At 44.6% G+C, this 17,850-nt stretch overlaps 1 protein-coding gene and 1 pseudogene across 1 annotated transcript; both read right to left on the reverse strand.

Annotated features, from left to right (window-relative positions):
• Positions 1 to 1,721: 1,721 nt before the first annotated feature.
• LOC136526044 (small ribosomal subunit protein eS8-like) lies at positions 1,722 to 10,010 on the reverse strand (annotated as a pseudogene).
• Positions 10,011 to 14,523: 4,513 nt separating this feature from the next.
• On the reverse strand, positions 14,524 to 16,146 carry LOC136527224 (aspartyl protease family protein At5g10770-like). Its single transcript, XM_066519865.1, has 2 exons — positions 15,996 to 16,146; positions 14,524 to 15,915 (listed from the first exon to the last, which is right to left on the reverse strand). The coding sequence occupies exons 1-2, from the start codon at positions 16,144 to 16,146 to the stop codon at positions 14,633 to 14,635; spliced, it is 1,434 nt and encodes a 477-aa protein (XP_066375962.1). The 3' UTR covers positions 14,524 to 14,632.
• Positions 16,147 to 17,850: the final 1,704 nt, after the last annotated feature.

Below are 17,850 nucleotides of genomic sequence, written 5' to 3' on the forward strand. Positions count from 1 at the left end.
GAGGGACATTGCAGCGATACTCGTCTGACTCATCCCTAGTGACAGGACTTAGATAGTACTCGAGCTCTAGAGCATCCCAAGGACACCAATGCACTTGAATATTTCGTAATTGAGTTAGGTTGTGATATAGTGTACATCGAACAAGACACATGTATGATAGTAAAGAGAGCGAAACCTGGTACTATGTTAGGATGTTGAGACCATCCGTGTACTCCTTGTACTTGCGCCTCGCATTTCCTCTAACTAACTCTGCTTCCGTCCAGATATACAGAGTTGTAGGGAGTGTATCCTACCTGTTCTATTGCTACATTGAACACGATAATGAATTAGCCATTAATAATTTCATCATATGTAACTACCTCGAAGAATATAGTGAACCGAAGTACTTACTGGTAAACCAGTAGCAAGGGGCCTCCCAACAGGCCATCGTTCCCAACACCAAACCTGGAGTAGGTAGGAGCAAGCCTCAAGGTTCGCATACCCTAAGGTGCGACGGCAGACAACGCATAGCTGTTGATACGTCCATGCCAGGAGTCCGCTGCCCTAGCTATACGCCGCTATGTTCTCCCACGGCTGGCGTAGTATGTCAAGGAAGATCCAACTGATGGTGTTGCCCGAGGCGTCTGGGAAGAGAAAAGCACTAAGGAAATGCCAGAGCCACACTCTAGCGAACCTGTCGATCTGAGCCTCCTCAACCTGTGGGTCCAAGTAATCAAAGCGCTCTGTGATCTAGGACGACGAAACACGAGAACTTTTCCTAAAATTCACCAAAGAAAATGAGATCCGATGGCTGTAGGAAAGCAATGCAAGTATTAAATAGGCTTGAATTGCTCACTTATTTTCTTTGAAACCTCGTCGTCCGGTGGAAGAAAGCCAGTGAACTGAGCCACCAGCTCCTTCCAGTGATCATTGTCAACTATACCCATCATTGGAAGTCCTCCCAACCGAATGCCAAAGATAGCCTTCACGTCCTGCGTGGTCAAGGTCATCTCGCCGCAAGGTAGGTGGAACGTGTGGGTCTCAAGCCTCCACCTATTATAAGAATAGAATTAGTTGACTCAAATTTATTATAAGAATATTTACGTACAAAGAAGACACTCACACATGTCTATAATTGTAGTAAGTAGTGCTGGGTCAAGGGGCTAAAAACACTATAACACAACATACCTTTGCCGACACTTTTTACAGTGGACAAAGGGTACCTTTCCCGACAGATAACCTCTCGCGAAGGTTTTGCCGACAGTTTAGAAATAGTCGCGCTAGAAGCCGTTGGCGATACTTTCGCCGTCAGTTAAAGGAATCGCCGACACTTTTTGTGTTGCCAAATGGTGGACCTACGCCGACAGTTAAGCCTTTGTCGACAGTTAAGACCTACGTTGACAGTTTAAACCTTTCCCGATAGTTTGTGTGTTGGCGAAACCATTTTCAAGGTATTTTGTGAATCATGCCCTGTCCAACAACTAAACTATCGACAAAACTATACTGCATATATAGATATAAATACAATTTGAATAATTTGACAAATCCACTGTTATTCATATAGAAGGAAAATCTCAATTATTAGGAGCTAGATAGAGTTGATTCATTTTTGAAAAACAGTGTTCTCATCAGGTCTGCAAAATATGACATAGACGTTCTGAACTTGAGATGACTAACAAAAAAAGTCAGAGTAATATTTAATAGGCCACACATTTCCACGGAGGACCATCAATGAGAATGCTCTAAGCTGCAGCGCCCTTGCCCTTCTTGCGCTGAAGCTTCTTCATGTAGAACTCAAGCTCTTTACCCTCAAAGATGTACCTGTTATACAAAAAAGAAAAGTGTATTGTAAGGAGCTGCCTGCAATATAAGATATAAGTGAAAATAAGGGGACAACTTCCATTCTACTTGAAGCCTAGAAGGATAAATTTGTGACAGCTGCCAACATATCTAAAATGTCTAGACTCACAGTGATTGTAACATAAAGAGTATAAACAAACATTAAGCTTTAAGCTACAAAAGTTAAATGGTACACAAACAGATAAGCTGCTCTAACAAAAACAAAGAAAGTCTGGTGGAAGTCTATTATTTCGTACCCATCAGCTCGGCCACACTATCTAGGGCGGGAAGAAATGCATGCCAACAAGCTTCCATTGCCAAATTGCTCTTCAATGTGAGCGTCAAGCTCACGTCCCTTCTGACGCTCCTCAAGCTTCCTCTTGACAAGGTTGCTCTTCTTTGTTTCCTCAGCTGCTGCTAAGGCTGGACGAAAAACTCGAAGCTCGTTAGCTCGCTCGGCTCGTGGCTAGCTCGACTCGGCTCGGCTCGGCTCGTTAAGATAACGAGCCGAGCCGAGCCAAGATTTTAGCTCGTTAGCTATAACGAGCCAACTCGAGCCAGCTCGCGAGCTGCTCGCGAGCTAAACGAGCCAAGCTTCCAGAAAAAAAAGTATCATTTAAGGTAGTTAGATGCATGAATACTATAATATTTTATTATACTTGTATATATATTAGCGCATATTAATTTTTTTATTTGATTTAAGGTTGTTAGATTCATTTCTTTTGTATTATTATTATTCTCAAACTTTAAATAAATGCAAATATTATATTTTGTGTATTTTTATACCTGGCTCGCGAGCTTAACGAGCCAGCTCGAGCTTTTAACGAGCCGAGCCGAGCTGGCTTTCTGGCTCGTTAGGATAACGAGCCGAGCCGAGCTAGCTCGTTATCTTAACGAGCCAAAACGAGCCGAGCCCAAACGAGCCGAGCTGGCTCGTTATCCAGCCTTAGCTGCTGCCTCACCCTCTTGTCCCTAGATGAATGAATCTCAAACAATAAGTGATCCACCAGAGGAAACATAACAGACACTAAAGATAGAAAACTAATTAACTATAGATCTCTGCTTTATGGAAATACTTCAAGCAAAATATATTAATAAAAACAATCAAATTTAACATTTTCCATACAGAAATCTAAAACTCATAGTGCAAAAACATGCAATTCAAATGTGAAACATGGATAAGAAAAGAAGAGTTCTCTAAGAATCTGCAAGGCATAGGAGTAGACAATATAAACATACAAGAATGAGGTGAGTCGGTTGTCTTTAAAAGAGAGAATAGAAAGAGCTGATATTTGCTAGCTACAAAACATGATGTGTGAACTATGAAGCCAATCCCTTATTAAAAACATTTAATAGTAAATAGTGAGACGCTGTGTTGCAAGAAATAATACCTCAGCAGATTCCTTCTTTGCAGCAGGAGCCTTTTTCTTCCTACCGATGTCAACTCCATAGTGAGTGAGGTACCACTGCTTGAATGGGGCAGCATCAACTTGCACAATGGCACTCTTCACAAGGGTTTGAGTCCTCACAAGCTCATTGTTTGATGCATTGTAGACCACGTCGAGGATACAGGTCTTGCGGGTAATAGCTTCACTTCACCATGAGTAGTTACCAGTATCCAGGCGAAGAGCCCTCCACTTCACATTACCTCCACGAACACGAACCCTCCTCACTGTCTTGTTGCTTGACAACTTGGTGTTGGTCGGCTGGCGCCCAAGCTCATACCTTCAAGAGAATCGACAAACATAATAAATCTCTGAACAAAGTCCTCACATATACCTTCTAGAGAATTGACAAACATAATAAATCTCTGAACAAAGTCCTCACATAGCATTGCAGGACACGATGAAGCAACATCAATAAACAACAATTTTAAGCTAATACTTCAAAAGAAGATGATGACACCAATTCAATTTACCAAAATTTGCACATCTGATCTACAATTCTGGTGTTGCCTCAAACATAGTACAAACGTGTTGCAATACAAATACATATATATGATTATATACGTAATTAAGATGAAAGTGCCTATTCTAAAACATGGTTACAAATATGATAATTCTCACCACATATCCCCTTAACAATTTCGAGAAGCTTAGTTGGTCACCTTTGAGAAAATTGAAAAATAGACACTGAATCAACAAATAAAATTACTTATACACTGTCAAGGCTGGCATTTCATTGTAATCATCATGGTAAATGATTTAACAGACACAGATAATTTTTAGACAATAATCCAACCAAGTAACCACATAGTTAAGGGGTGTCATCTAAAAGCGCAAAAGATCACTGGAGGTCACCTAATGACATCGTGAGAAAAAAACATTCCTCAATAAAACTCAGATCAATTAATACCGTCGTAACCACTTCAAGATCAAAGTTAACTACGCTAGTTTAGTTGTAGAGAGAACATTCAGAGCACAAAAGTGATGCAGATATGGATATAAATACAATTTGAATAATTTGAATAATTGCAGAGAGAACATTCAGAGCACAAAAGTGATGCAGTAGCAGTGGTTTTATTCTTGCTGCACTAATTTCGCCGAGGGTTCAGCTGCTATCATTTTTCTAAAGTCTAGGAGTTCATAACATGTCAGGCATTTGTACTTTCATGTACCTATTTGGAAATTTCTCTCTGTGACAATGAAAAGATCATGGTTACCATTGACATATAACCTCTCAAGGGCTTCAAAAGTTCAAATTAGTTTCCTGATGTGCCTATGCTGTTTTCACTAGCCTGAGATACAAGAGCGGAGGCTATTGAGGTTTGCTAATTTCAGTGTCCTTCTGAGATCTTAGCTGCAAGATCTATTGCTTTCCAGCATGCATTGCTTCTTTTCTTGCATGCTGCGAAAAAGTTTGTTACTGCAGGATTGTTAGATAACTTATAATTCCAAGACTAACTTATAATTCCAGTTGCAGCTTAAAGCTCAATTGATTCCCTTGTCTGTCTTTTTATATAAAACAGTCACAACATGTTTTTTTGCATAAAGGACCAAAGTAAAAAGACTATGAATTCCCATCAGTGTGAACTTTTCCTTTATATACTAGAAATAAGTTGCCGATCCAACATTAGAAAACTTACATGCAAACTGATGGATTCTCTTGTGTACAAGATCTTGAATCCTGTTGGTTCCTCTACAAAATCAACTAAAGCAGTAAACATCACGTCGAAATTGAGCTGAATATGTTCCTTCTCCAAAGAGGGGAAGAGAGCGGATCTAGACGGAATGAAAGTTTGGCAAGAGAAGTAACCCAAACCTTGAATCTTTCAGCCTTTCTCACCTTCGTCTACTCCTTTCTGCAACCAAGAAAAAAATACAAGAAAGTACGCTACGCCAAAACCTAGCACGCAGGAGAATAGGGATGAGAGGAACGAGATGCGGAGGGGGAATGGGGATGCGGCGGCGGCACCGCTTTTTGCTGGCCGGTGGTGGGCTAGGGCGACGGTGGGCTTCGGGATGGCGGGCTTGGGAGGCGGCGGGCTTGGGGACGACAGGCTTGGGAGGCGACGGGCTAGGGCGTTGGGGGGCTAGGGACTGGGGTGGCGGCGTCATTGGATTCGGCGACGAGGGCCTGGGGATGGAGGCTGCGGGACTCCAGCCAGGGAATTCGGCTACGGTGGGATTGGGAGACGGCGGTAGTGGCTACTGACGGCGCCTAGCCCGTAGAGGCAGCGGAGCCCTCCTGCGGTGCCCGGCGGAGGAGCCCTCTTGGTGGCGCACTGAGTCGGGATCTGCTGGTGGCCGGCGGCGTCAGTCTCTGCTGGCTGCGGGTTTTTTTCCCCGAGTCGCATGAGCAGGAGAGATGAATGCCCAACACTATCATCTTATTTGCTTCGGTGCATAGCCTTCGACGACACTTTGACAGTGGTTTGCTTAGGCTACGACGACAGTTTGTTTGTCTAAAAACTTTCGCCGACACTTTTTAGGTTGGAAGGACAAACGCCGACACATAACGTGTAGCCTTACACTATTATTGGCGACAGTTAAGGTGACCCTAAAAAATATATCATTGCCGACACTTTATGTGTTATCAAAAGCCTAGTTTTACCAACACATAAGTATAGGGAAAAGTAGGTTATGGTGTAGTGAAACCGTAGTTGACAATATGGACAAGCTCGAGGAAGCTGGCACGCCGTATATACGACGCGTAAAGCTCGTCCCACTAGTGCGCCCTAGTGTGCGTGCAGGGCCTCAAAGGAGGCAAGACCACCTCTGCGTCGGTGTCACTCAAGATGTGTGCTTAGTGGTGGTCATCGTACTCCACCTCAAAAATAGGATACAACGGGTGTTGCATGGGAGGGTCATCATATTACAAATTGATAAACAAAGGGTTAGAGTATTCAAATTAACAATATTTAAATTAACATTATGTAGCATTGCAAAATTTGAACTACTTGTTATGCAATACGAACACATTATGAAAGCACATGTATATATTCAAAGTAACATTAACAGACATATTAAACAACTTCACTAAGGAAATAAGCATTTGACGAAACTTCATCAAGTCATCCAAATCGACGTATCACGCACTACTAAGTACCGACACTTGAAAACTAGTATCTATACCCAAAATTCATAACTAAATAACTAACTATAAACTAAATAATAAATACCTAATCAATCCCTAAATCCAAAATCCTAACTAACAGTAACCTAAACCCTAACTACCTAACCAAACCTTAACTATACTACAACACACAACCTCAAATCTAAAAACTACCTACCTAAATAAACAAATTCACTAACGTAACTATCCTAAATCACTAACCCTAACTATCCTAAATCACTAACTATCCTAAATCAATAACCAAACTATCCTAAATCACTAACCTAACTATCCTAAATCACTAACTATCTTAAATCAATAACAATCATAATAACATGAAATCGAGAGGGAGCAACCTTGATATGAGCGGGCAGCCGGCGGCCGTGACGCACCGGCGTTCGTGGCGCGGCCGACACGGGCGCTGCGTGGCGGGAGTGGGCAGGCGCGGCGGGCATGTGCCGGCGCTGCCGGCGTGGGCGAGTGGTCGTCGGGGCGCTGCACGCCGTGCGGGCAGGCGGGCTGGCGTGCGTGCGGGCTTGCTCGCGATATTTATCTGGTCCTGTCACGCCATGCGCCGTGGCGCATCACTGCCACGCCAAGATCGGTGGCGTGGCAGACCCTGCCACGTCATTGGTCAGCAGCCCTGGTCGTCGTCACGTCATCCTCCTGCCGTGCCACCATACATGGCGCGGCACAGTCGTTTCGTCGCGCCATGGTAATGGGCGTGGCCAAAAGTGTTATTTTTGAAAAAAAACAAGCAGTGTTAGATTTAAAATTAGTTTACAAAAAGTGTTAAAAATAAAAAAATCGTTTGTTAAGACCTGATAGTACAATATTTGGCCCAAAGGGGGGCTAAAGCCCCACTAGCCCCATGTGAATCCGCCCCTGATTAAAACTATAATTTTAATATAAAAAATATGCAATAACCATCGCACGAAAGAAAACTAAAATTCAGACGACTGAAATTTGGCAAATCCCTTATTTTTTCGAAAAGAATAGCAAAAGAGCAATTTTTGTTAGATGCAAAAAAGAGAAAAAACAGATAAATGTTTACGACCACTCCTAGCTAGCTCGACTTTTCGAAGGCCGAAAAAACTACTGGAAACTCTTAAAAAAGCACCTAACTAGGCCACGGCAAATCTTTGCACAGATTGATGGCCTATACTATGTTTAGATTGCTTTTACAAAATGTGCATATGAGATCACGTGGTTGGTTTCCCCAAATCCAATCCGGTGAATGTTCACAGGGAATCTTGCGAACAGTCGACAGCGTCCCAATTGGTGCGGCTCTACTCCCTGTGCGGCATGGACGGACGCACTGGACAAGATAATAGTGACGTCACGAGATGTGGTTGTAGGGGATTGGCAGCCTGATTGGTTCCTTTGCCATGCTGTGATGTCAGCGCTGACATAGGTGAAAAAACAAAATATTTATTTTAAATTGCTATAACTTCTGAACGGTGTATCCGTTTTAAATTCGGTTTGCCCTGTGTGTTTTATGCGACGAGGCGAACAAAACTAGACACCACTTGAATATGTTTTGAACAATTTTTTCTAGTAGCAATTTATATGTATTAACTTATAACATATAACTTACAACTTCTGCACACAAAGTTATACTATATAACTTATGTACACAAGTTGTATAGTATAACTTATTTATACAAGTTGTGTTTGATAACTTTTTTATATAATTTGTGTTACATAGCTTTTGTGTTTCCATGTTTTAACATGAGTCATAAGTTAATTTGTTCATTTTGTGTTTCCAAGTTTTTGTACAAGTTATAAGTTAATCATTCCTTTGTTTTTATAACTTTTGTATATAAGTTTTATCTCATAACTTTTGTGTTTCCAGCTTTAGGATAAGTTATATGTTATAAGTTATATGGTATAAGTTTTATAGTATAAGTTACACGTTATAAGTTAATATACATAAATTAGTACTAGAAAAAAAAATCTTGTAAACATATGCAAGTAGGGTCTAGTTTTGTTTGTCTCGTAACGTTGAACATACCAGTGCAGACGGAATAAAAAACAGATACACCGTTCAAAAGTTAAAGCATTTTGAAATAAACGTTTCTCTTTTTCCTGATGAGGTCATCACTTCTTGAAAAAGCGCACAGGAGGGGGAGGCGCGGTATAGGTGCTACACACGCAGTTGGGCGGATGGTTTGGTTGAGTGGCTGCCATAAAGGAAAGAGGTGGGATTTTTTTTCAAAACAGATATGTCTGAAAATTGTTCGCTTGATTCTTTTTTAGTGAGCGCTCCCCGGTTAAGGGGGTCGGTTAATTTCTCTTGTTCAGGTTACCGGTAGCCATAAGTACGTCACACATAGGTTTATGATAATATGATCTAGGCTAGTTGGGAGATTATGTTCAGGGCTGAAATAGTTGCATCCCTGTAGTTTAGACGTGTTCTTGACACCTGTGCATCCCTGAAAACCCACCATGGTGTTAGCACGAGCAATATAATAGTATCATTAAAAAAGCTTTAAGATTGTTGATGCTTAAGTAAGATGTGATTTCTAAATTATTTTGCTAATTATACATCATGATCGTTTTCTTAAAATATTATATTTTTGTTTGAGGGAGTTTGTATGCAATCAAAAGCAAATTAAATTAACCAATGTTAAAAAGTCGTAACTACCATCCCTTAATCCACCATTTTTGTTCGAGGATGAGCTGCATGTTCAGGTGGGGTGTAGTAGCAACTACCATCCCTTAATCCACCAAATTTATTTTGAAAACAAAATGCCTAGTGTTCTTTATCAGACTAATCTATTATATGATGCACCTATTCATCATTACATATACAACTCAAAAACTTAACATCAGATATACTGGTTTCACCTAGATCCCGGTAGGCCTCAGCTTAATTTTGGATCCTTGCACATTGCTCATGGAAACAAAACATATATCTCCGAGGACCATCTAAGTTTCTGATTGGCTAATCGACTAAGTAACTGAGACTACTATATTATACTTGATTGACGCTTCTATATTTACTACCCAGAATAAAACCAACTTTAAACAACAGCCGTTTCTTCTGTTTTTTTTTTTTGCATCGAAGAATACTTTGGCCAAATCAAAATTGGCCGTTCATAAAATTTACATGCACAAGCAGTAAATACACAAGATCTAGACATATAGACCTTGCAGGGCAGGTTATCATTGTCATATTAATTAATAAATCAACTAAGCTTCACAGCGGCTGAACTTTGGGATCATCGTGGGCTGTGTACATCCTTGGATGTAGAGACCGGATATTTGTTTTATCCATTATCTAAAAATATATAAAAAAGAATAATGTAGAACTTCCTTACTCCTTAGGCTTCATGTTAATATTTTAGTATTTTACAGCTACTAGGCATCAAGGTACTTGACGGAATGACGGTGACGCGCGGGGCGAGCTCCTCGAGGCGGAGAAGTCCTCTGTACACGGGGCCGAACCGGCCCAATCTGTCGATGAAGTGGCTGATGGAGATGCCCTGCGTCCCCGCCTGGCGGCCTTGAGCTTCACCAACGTGTAGGCGTGCAGACCCGAGCCCGAGAGGTGTGGCCAGCGTCCGGAACAGGTCATCCAGCGACAGCAACAGCGGCCGAAGCGGGTAAAGGAAATCGCCGGTGAAAAAAACCATGCTTGGCTGCTTGTCCGGACGAGTTTTCGACTTGGCCGTGCCTGATCCATTTGTCGGGATGTTTGGAGTTAGATTGTAATTACAAAATACATCCTAAAGACGTAATAAAGGGGCAGATAGAATCATAGAAGCCATTAGGGAGAAGGAAGTTTTTTCAGTTCGACCGTTTGCTCAAAACACATCTTATGGACACAATAAGGGATGGATAAGAGGCATTAGCATGATGAAAATTTTTCAATTTGTTCGCTCTTTTATAGTACTAGCAAACATGTCCGTGCGTTGCAACGGGAGAAAAAAGTTATCAAACGTTGACCTATTCGTTTCATCTTGTTGCACAACTGCAGCGGCCGCGACAGTTTAATTTGTATATATGCTACTTTTGATATTGTGGGTGGTTGCAGCAATCACAAAAAACAGATGTGTCAATAAAAATAAGGATGGCAATGTTACATATTTATTTATTTTCTGATTTTTATCTTTCTATAGAAATTAAAAAGCTATGCTTTATTTTATGATGATCCATAATATAAGTTAATATTGGTATTAATATGACAATGTCTTTTGAATTCTGTTTGAATTAAAATACAACCTATATATCAGGCTTGATTGAAAGTTGCACTGGTATATGCGGATAGCTTAGAGATTCACATTGGTATGTGCGGGCAACTTAGATGAACATTTGTTTGGTTAGATTGGATGACAAAATGCTCAAAGTTGTAGTTTATGATTTGATTAGTTAGGCCATCGGCTAATTCAGGCCTGATCGAAAGTTGCACTGTATACGCGGATAGCTTAGAGATTCGCATTAGTATGTGTGGGCAACTTAGATGAACATTTGTTTTGGTTAGATTGGATGACAAAATGCTTAAAGTTGTAGTTTGTGATTTGATTAGTTAGGCCATCGGCTAATTCATGTCATAAGAATAATAATTTACTCCTAATTAAAATCAATACATTAATTAGTAATAGAAATAATAATTTACAAATTATTTAGTAATACAAATTAATTAGAAATTTTTATTTAATTTACTCCTTCGGACACTAATTTATTAAGAAGAAGTAGAGTTGAAACAAAATACAATAAAAGCCAGCACAATAATCCAAGGATTACCGTAAAAAAAAAAAACTCCGGCTAAGCAAAGAGCACAGAAGACAGGAAAACGAAGAAAGCTGGCAACCGGCAAGGCAAATATCAGCTTTAAAATCTTTTAAGGACACGTATGGCATACGTGACGGACCAGGACTCATGAACCAATCCGAATCTTTTCTTTACCGTTTGGTGTTCCATCCGGTTTTGTCTGTAACGTCTGCGTTAGTTTTTTTTCCACGTCTGCATCCGATTTTCGGTTGGATTCTGAAACAGTTTTTAACCCGATCTCCATGATCATTAACGTATCGCGTTAGGAGTCTTACATCTTACATGTAAGATCACGGACGACGGAGAAATCATATAGCATGATGTCTAAATCAAACGGTTATTATAGACAGAGAGCCGCTCAAAAAAAACAAGCTCTTTTATAGTTGGCTGCTTTAGTTTTTTTTTCCACGTCTGTCTTGCACCCGATTTTTGGTTGGTTTCAGTTGGATTCGGAAACAATTTTTTACCCGATCTCCGTCATCCTTAACTTATCGCGCTAGGAGTCTTACATCTTACATGTAAGATCACGGACGATGGAGGGCTCATATAGCATAAAATCTAGATCGAACGGTTATTATAGAGGAAGAGACCCCTCAAAGAACTCACACTTTTATAGTGCCAGATGATGATAGATAGATATAGATTTGTGGTCGGAATATTCGAATATACGTGAATCCAAGCAAAAAAACAATTTAGCCATTGGTTTCTAGATTGGCACGACCTTTAACTCGGCAAAAGTGTCTTTAAATTATACTCCCTCCATTCCAAATTATAATACGTTTTGGCATTTATAAATTTATAGTTTTTCTATGCATTTAGATATACACTATTATCTAGATATATAGTAAAAGTAATATGTCTAGGAAAGCCAAAATGTCTTATAATTTGGAATTGAGGGAATATTAGTTCGCCACTATTTCTAGTATATTCACCATATGCAGTCCACCTCCGATAGATCTAGTATTTAGTGTTAGGTAGTGTTTTGTTATAGGGATGGGATGATGGATGTTCCACCTTTGCATGGTGTTTGGTTTGAAGACAGTCATAGATATATCCATCCTACTAGACAATATACCCCCTAGATGAGGGTTCGAAACTCACCCCTAGAAATTTCATGAATGGAGTCGTCCCAAGTGAGACGAGCACTACACGCACGTGTGATGAGAACGAGAAAGAAGAGGACCAAGGGCTAGGCCGGCCAAGGTGTTGAGGAAGAAGGCCGCCGACGAGGGCGAGACGATTCTCCAAGTGCTCGAGCGAGGCTGTCCAATCAAAGGAACAAAGTTGCTCCAAAATTTGAAAATGCTTACCAGGACACCGATTCCATAGCTTTTGGGTAAAAATGGCAACGGGACCCGATTCCCGATTCCCTACAGGAAATTGCCGGGGACGGTGTTGGGAATAAAATCATCCCCACGGGAGATTAAACGGGGAAAAATCTTCCCCCATCGGGTCTAACAGGGCCGGTTCTGGTAGACTGTCCCCGTCCTTGTTTCCCGCGTCCCCGTTTCTCAAAGCCTATAAAGTCTGTTTACTCGGCCTATCAAAGCCCAAGTCGAACATACATATATAAGCAGCAGAAAACTTAACTGCCCCCAGTCCTCATCCTCTCCTCTCCTTGTCTTGCCCGCCGCCGCCACATTGCTTAGCCGCATGCCGCCTACACCACACCCCGCGCGCTACTGCAGTCCACAAGGTGACCCCATGGGAGCACCCGCGCGACCCTCCAACAGCGGCGGCGCATCCGCATTTGGCTCCCCATCGGCAGCAGAGGAACATCATGTGTGGCTCCCTAACAACGGCAACAGCGCGCGGTACCCTACAGGCAGCAATGCGTGCAGCATGGGTCTCCTAGTCCAGCGGTGGTTTCTTTAAGCAGGTAGGCACTGGAGCTTCAGATCAAGACTTACTTGTCACCAGAGCCATAGATTTTTCCTTCACGTCACTTCTCAAGATCTTCTATGACCACACAATAGATTGAGCCGTTCATGCTCATTAATGTGCTGCTTCTTGCGATTTAGCAATTTCTAGATTGTGATCCGTGCTGTACTCTAATGTTGTATTGATGACCTTATGTAAATGGTGATGAATTGACGGATCCTGAATGGCGATAAACTAATGCTTATGCAGGGATGGGGATCCCGACGGGGAATTTTAGACACACGGGGAGGGGAATGGGGGGAGAAAGTGTCCCCGTTAGCTTTGGCGGGGACGGGGACGGGGATTTTTTCTCCCCGTGGAGACGGGGATGGAGAGGCATTCCCCGATGGAGAATTCCCCGTTGCCATCTTTACTCGCGGGCATATCCATGCAGGAGACAATGGTGAAAGAAATAGTGGAGGAAGAGGCACACTGGAAGGATGACGTGAAGGCATAGAACGCCGTCACGCCCGTGGAAGGTTGAAGAGCATATCATCCCTGTCCTCATGATTGAGGAGCATGTTATCCCTATCTTGCAACCTCCGCCGCAAATCTGCCCTGAAAGCCGGCCACCCGCCGGTGACGCGTTCGGCCGCTGATGCGGAGGCGAGGGCTCCACCCATCATGATGGTCTCCTTGGATCACGGCCTGTAGCCGTGCTAGGAGGAGGGCTTCCCATCTGCATGGCTGCGTACCCAAGACCGCCCCCTTCTTCCGATCCATCGCCGCCACAGGTGCTCGCCCAGAGCTCGGGTGTGCAGAGCAGAGGCACAGAGAGCTCGCGCGCGGCTTGAGAGCGCACGAGGCACATATATGGTGCCGGGATAGATTTTGGCGCGCTTCATGCTTACTCGCGTGCGCTGCAGCTGAATCCCTTGCCGGTACAACGTGGGTTCAGTTGGTGTGTACACCTCGAAGCACACATCATGGTGTCATCCTCGTGAGACAACAAGCTCATTGTCTTGTGCTGTTTACTGAGGCTTTCTGCAAAACTTTGCATCACCAACATGGGCTCATAGAGCCGTGTCTTAGGTTGTGTTTGGTTGCTAGCTTGAACCAAATGAAAAGACGAATGCATGGTGTGGTTAAATTTGAACCAAATGGAACACGAATTAATGGTATATGATATGGTTCAATTTGAATGGGACGGCCTTGAATATGGAATGACAGCGCAGTGTCTTCACGGTTGCGTGTGCTTAGACGCATTACGTGTACTTCATTGTTATAATAATATAATCAAGCTAGCTTTACTTCTCCCACAATTTTTCTTTTTTCTATTCACATTCAAAAAAAGCAAATCCCCAAAGACACTATCTTTATTTTCAAAACATCCAACATTATTTACCAGTTTAAAGACTTAATTTATTGAACAGTCGCATGACTGCGATAATGTGATATGCTAGTATGTAGGAGCTGCAAACACTCGCAAAAAAAAAAATGTAGGAGCTGCAACAGTTCAAACCGTTTGAATAAATAAACATACATAAATTTCGTATGTATTTCGTGCAGTTATATATCCTCCTGCCTTGATCAAGCATGTCAGTTATGTGTGTGAATCAATGACTCAACTGCATCCGTTTGGTCCGAAGCCAATCCTCCCTCCATCCACATCGAACACGACGTTGTACGCCCTCTGCTGCATGTTACCGACGATGACGAGACCCGGCGAATTCGTGGGCACGAAGGCCAAGCACGCGAGCGTCAGGGATGGCCCTGAGTCATCTGCTACCGGGAACACAAATAGAATCCCAGACGCGTCCACGTCGATCCTCGCGCCGCCACCAAACTCGAGCGCCACCCGCGGCGCCGTCACGACGTCCTGCCCCGTCACGTCGTAGCACGTGTCCAGCAATTCCACGGACCCCTCCGGCAGCATCTTGTAACCGCCCATGTGGCGCCTGAACTCGTCGCGCAGCGGGTAGTACGCGGCGGCCGGCATGTGCGTGGCCACCGTGCCGGAGTCGATGATCGCCCCCAGGGAGAAAGCCGACGCCGGTATAGGCACGGCCGCGCCGTTGACGGAGATGCCGGCGAGGCTCACCACGTACGCAGAGCTCAGCTGAGAGATAGTGGTTATCAGAGGCGTGAAGGACAGCTTCGACTGCTGAGGAGCGGCGGCGCCGATGGTGAGGTATCCCGTGGAGCTCCCGCGTGGAGGGAGGCAGTAGGAGAACACGCTGCGGCTGCCGCTGTTGCCCTGGCGTGTCTGCGAGAGGATGGACGAGTCGCCCCGGCCTAGACCAAGCAGACCGGCGACACCCATGTCCGTGTCGTTGGAGCCAGAAATATGCTCATGGCTGCACCCAAACACGACTCCAGTGGCAGGCGGCGCTAGCGGCGACAGAGTAAAAGTCTCCTCGGCAAGGCTACCCCTAGTCTCGGATTTGTCGGCATACTTGACGCTGTACTGGCACGAGGTCCTCCCGCAGCTGGTTTGCTGGGCGCCACCGATGTGGCACTCCGGCGCGCTGCACGAGATGTTGACGTAGGTGGAAGACTTGCTCGGGTCGAGCAAGGGCTCTTCCTGGTGATAGCAGGAGGAGTCGGGGCACGGCAGGCACTGCACCCAGGTGAGGTCGCTGCCGGTGTCGAAGAGGACCGTGAAGTTGCGCGGTGGGGTTCCGATGCCGATGGTGACCACGTACTCGAGACTCTGGAAGGCGAGGCCGAGACGGGCGGGTATGGTGGTGGCTGTGGTCTCCGCCCTGGTGATGCGCCGGTGGATGGACCGGACTCGTTGGCGGTCTCGGTGCAGGATGGCAGTAGTGTAGTGGTGGTCCGGCACTGTCTCGTGGTCGCCGGTTTGCAGGCACGCGCGGCGGACGATTTGGAGGGTGCTTCCAGCTGCTCCATGACGAGACACTGGAGGATCAAATTAATTAATCTTTCTTAAAATGATCAGCCGAGACTTTAAAACACAAGTTAACCTGGAACAGCAGATGCCGAAGAACATATCGAGCTAGACAGCAGAGACTGGACGCTGATGGTATGACGGTCCTGCTGCCTCGCGGCGTGAACCTGCTGAGAGGACATGGATAAGAGGAGCAGTGCCAAATGTAGGATCCAGTGAGCAGCCATGATCGGCGACTTGCTCGAGCTCTTTACAGCCTTTAGCAACGGAGCGGTACGGTGTCCTCTTGTTATACCAGCCTGCGTGCTTACAAGTCATTGCTTTTGGATTGTATATACCGTGGAGTAACGACAGAAGATCGTAGAAAACAAAGTGGTGCCACAAAGGAATTGCCGTCCTACAGTTTTCGGCTTAGGATTACACGGCTGATCCTGGACCAACAAGAGACTGATGTCCTACGGGATGTATTTTGGTACATAAGGAAATTGCTTCGTAGTTCGGAGGAGAAAGATATGTTATCGGATTCACCTCGATCCATAAATATGTTTAGGAAATTGCTTCGTAGTTTAGAGTTTAAGTTACACTCCAATTCATCTCAATACATGTGGATTGATACGAATCCAATTACATCCAAACAAGATATTAGAGTATGTCATAGGCCTATTGGACCTGGGCTGGCTGGATAGCCCGTTAGTGTTAGGATTAATTAGAGATAAGGGTTGCTTGCTTAGGGGTCAAGTAAGCCTTGCTTAGGAGTCAAGTAAACCTCTCTATATAAGGAGAGCAGATGTATCAATCTAATCGAGCAAGAATTAAGAAGGAAATCCCTTCTCTCTTGCTCGGCCGTGGGCAAGGCCTCCGGCCGGCCCCTTCTCTCCCTCGTAGCACCGGCCGCCACAAACATCTGGTAGGAATGGTACCCATGGGTACTGTAGCACAAAAAAATCGCCACTGCTCCCTCAACTCGTCCCCTCAACCCTAGCAGCCACATAACATCTGGTATCGGAGATGTCAAGTTCCGCTGCCAATGGTGCGATCAACGACAAGACCGCGTCCCAACCGAAGGTGCAGCCGGTGGTGCCATCGACCGCCCTCGACGTCATGACGAAGACCCTCTCCGAGGTCGTCCAGCAATTGGCATCTCTCTGGGCATGTCTAGAGACCGTGGAAAGCCGACAATTGGCGACCACCACCATGCCGTCGGGGTTCCCCTACTGCTGGCCAGGCTATGGGACAACAACTGTCTCCATGATCGGTGCCCAGCAGATCCCAATTGAGGGCGAGAAGTTGTAGCAGATCGAGCAACCGATGGACATCGCCACGGCGCCGGTGGGGAAGATGCTTACCCGCCAGGTGTCGGCGGTATTGCGGCTGCAGTCTGTTGCACGTGGCCTCCTAGCACGCCGGTGGGTGCGGGATATACGTGATCTTCAGTTGATTCAGCCTTGCACCCCTTCGCAGCTCCTCCAAGTTGCGCTTCGCCATGCGGAGGACCTCGATCTCGTCCACTGCGTCGGGGATCTTGGTCATGGGTTTCCCCATGGCCGGCGAGCATGCTGTTTTCCCTGCGAGCAGCGAACTCAAAGTCTGCAATGACAGTGGTTGGGGACTCGCACCCCTCCTTGTCGTTCTCCATCGAAAGCCCTTCGCTCTTCTCTGTGTGGTACAGATCAACAGCCATCTGGCTAAGAGAAGGCATAGGATCACTGGTGGGAGCGCATCGCATAGCGCCGCCGCATTCCGCCACCGACTGCCTCGAGGGCGCCTCCGCTGGTTGCTGTTGCGAGAACTTCTAGGTGGCCATACACATGCACCCCTTTCATCCAGATGGTGTCTATGGGATCCATGTGGCTGTACAATCATTGGTCCGACATATGGATGGTGTCCACCTTATGTTCAGGAGTCGAAAATAATGTCCAACTTATGTTCAA

This window comes from Miscanthus floridulus, chromosome 19 (genome assembly GCF_019320115.1).
Source record: "Miscanthus floridulus cultivar M001 chromosome 19, ASM1932011v1, whole genome shotgun sequence".
Taxonomy (NCBI): Eukaryota; Viridiplantae; Streptophyta; class Magnoliopsida; order Poales; family Poaceae; genus Miscanthus; species Miscanthus floridulus.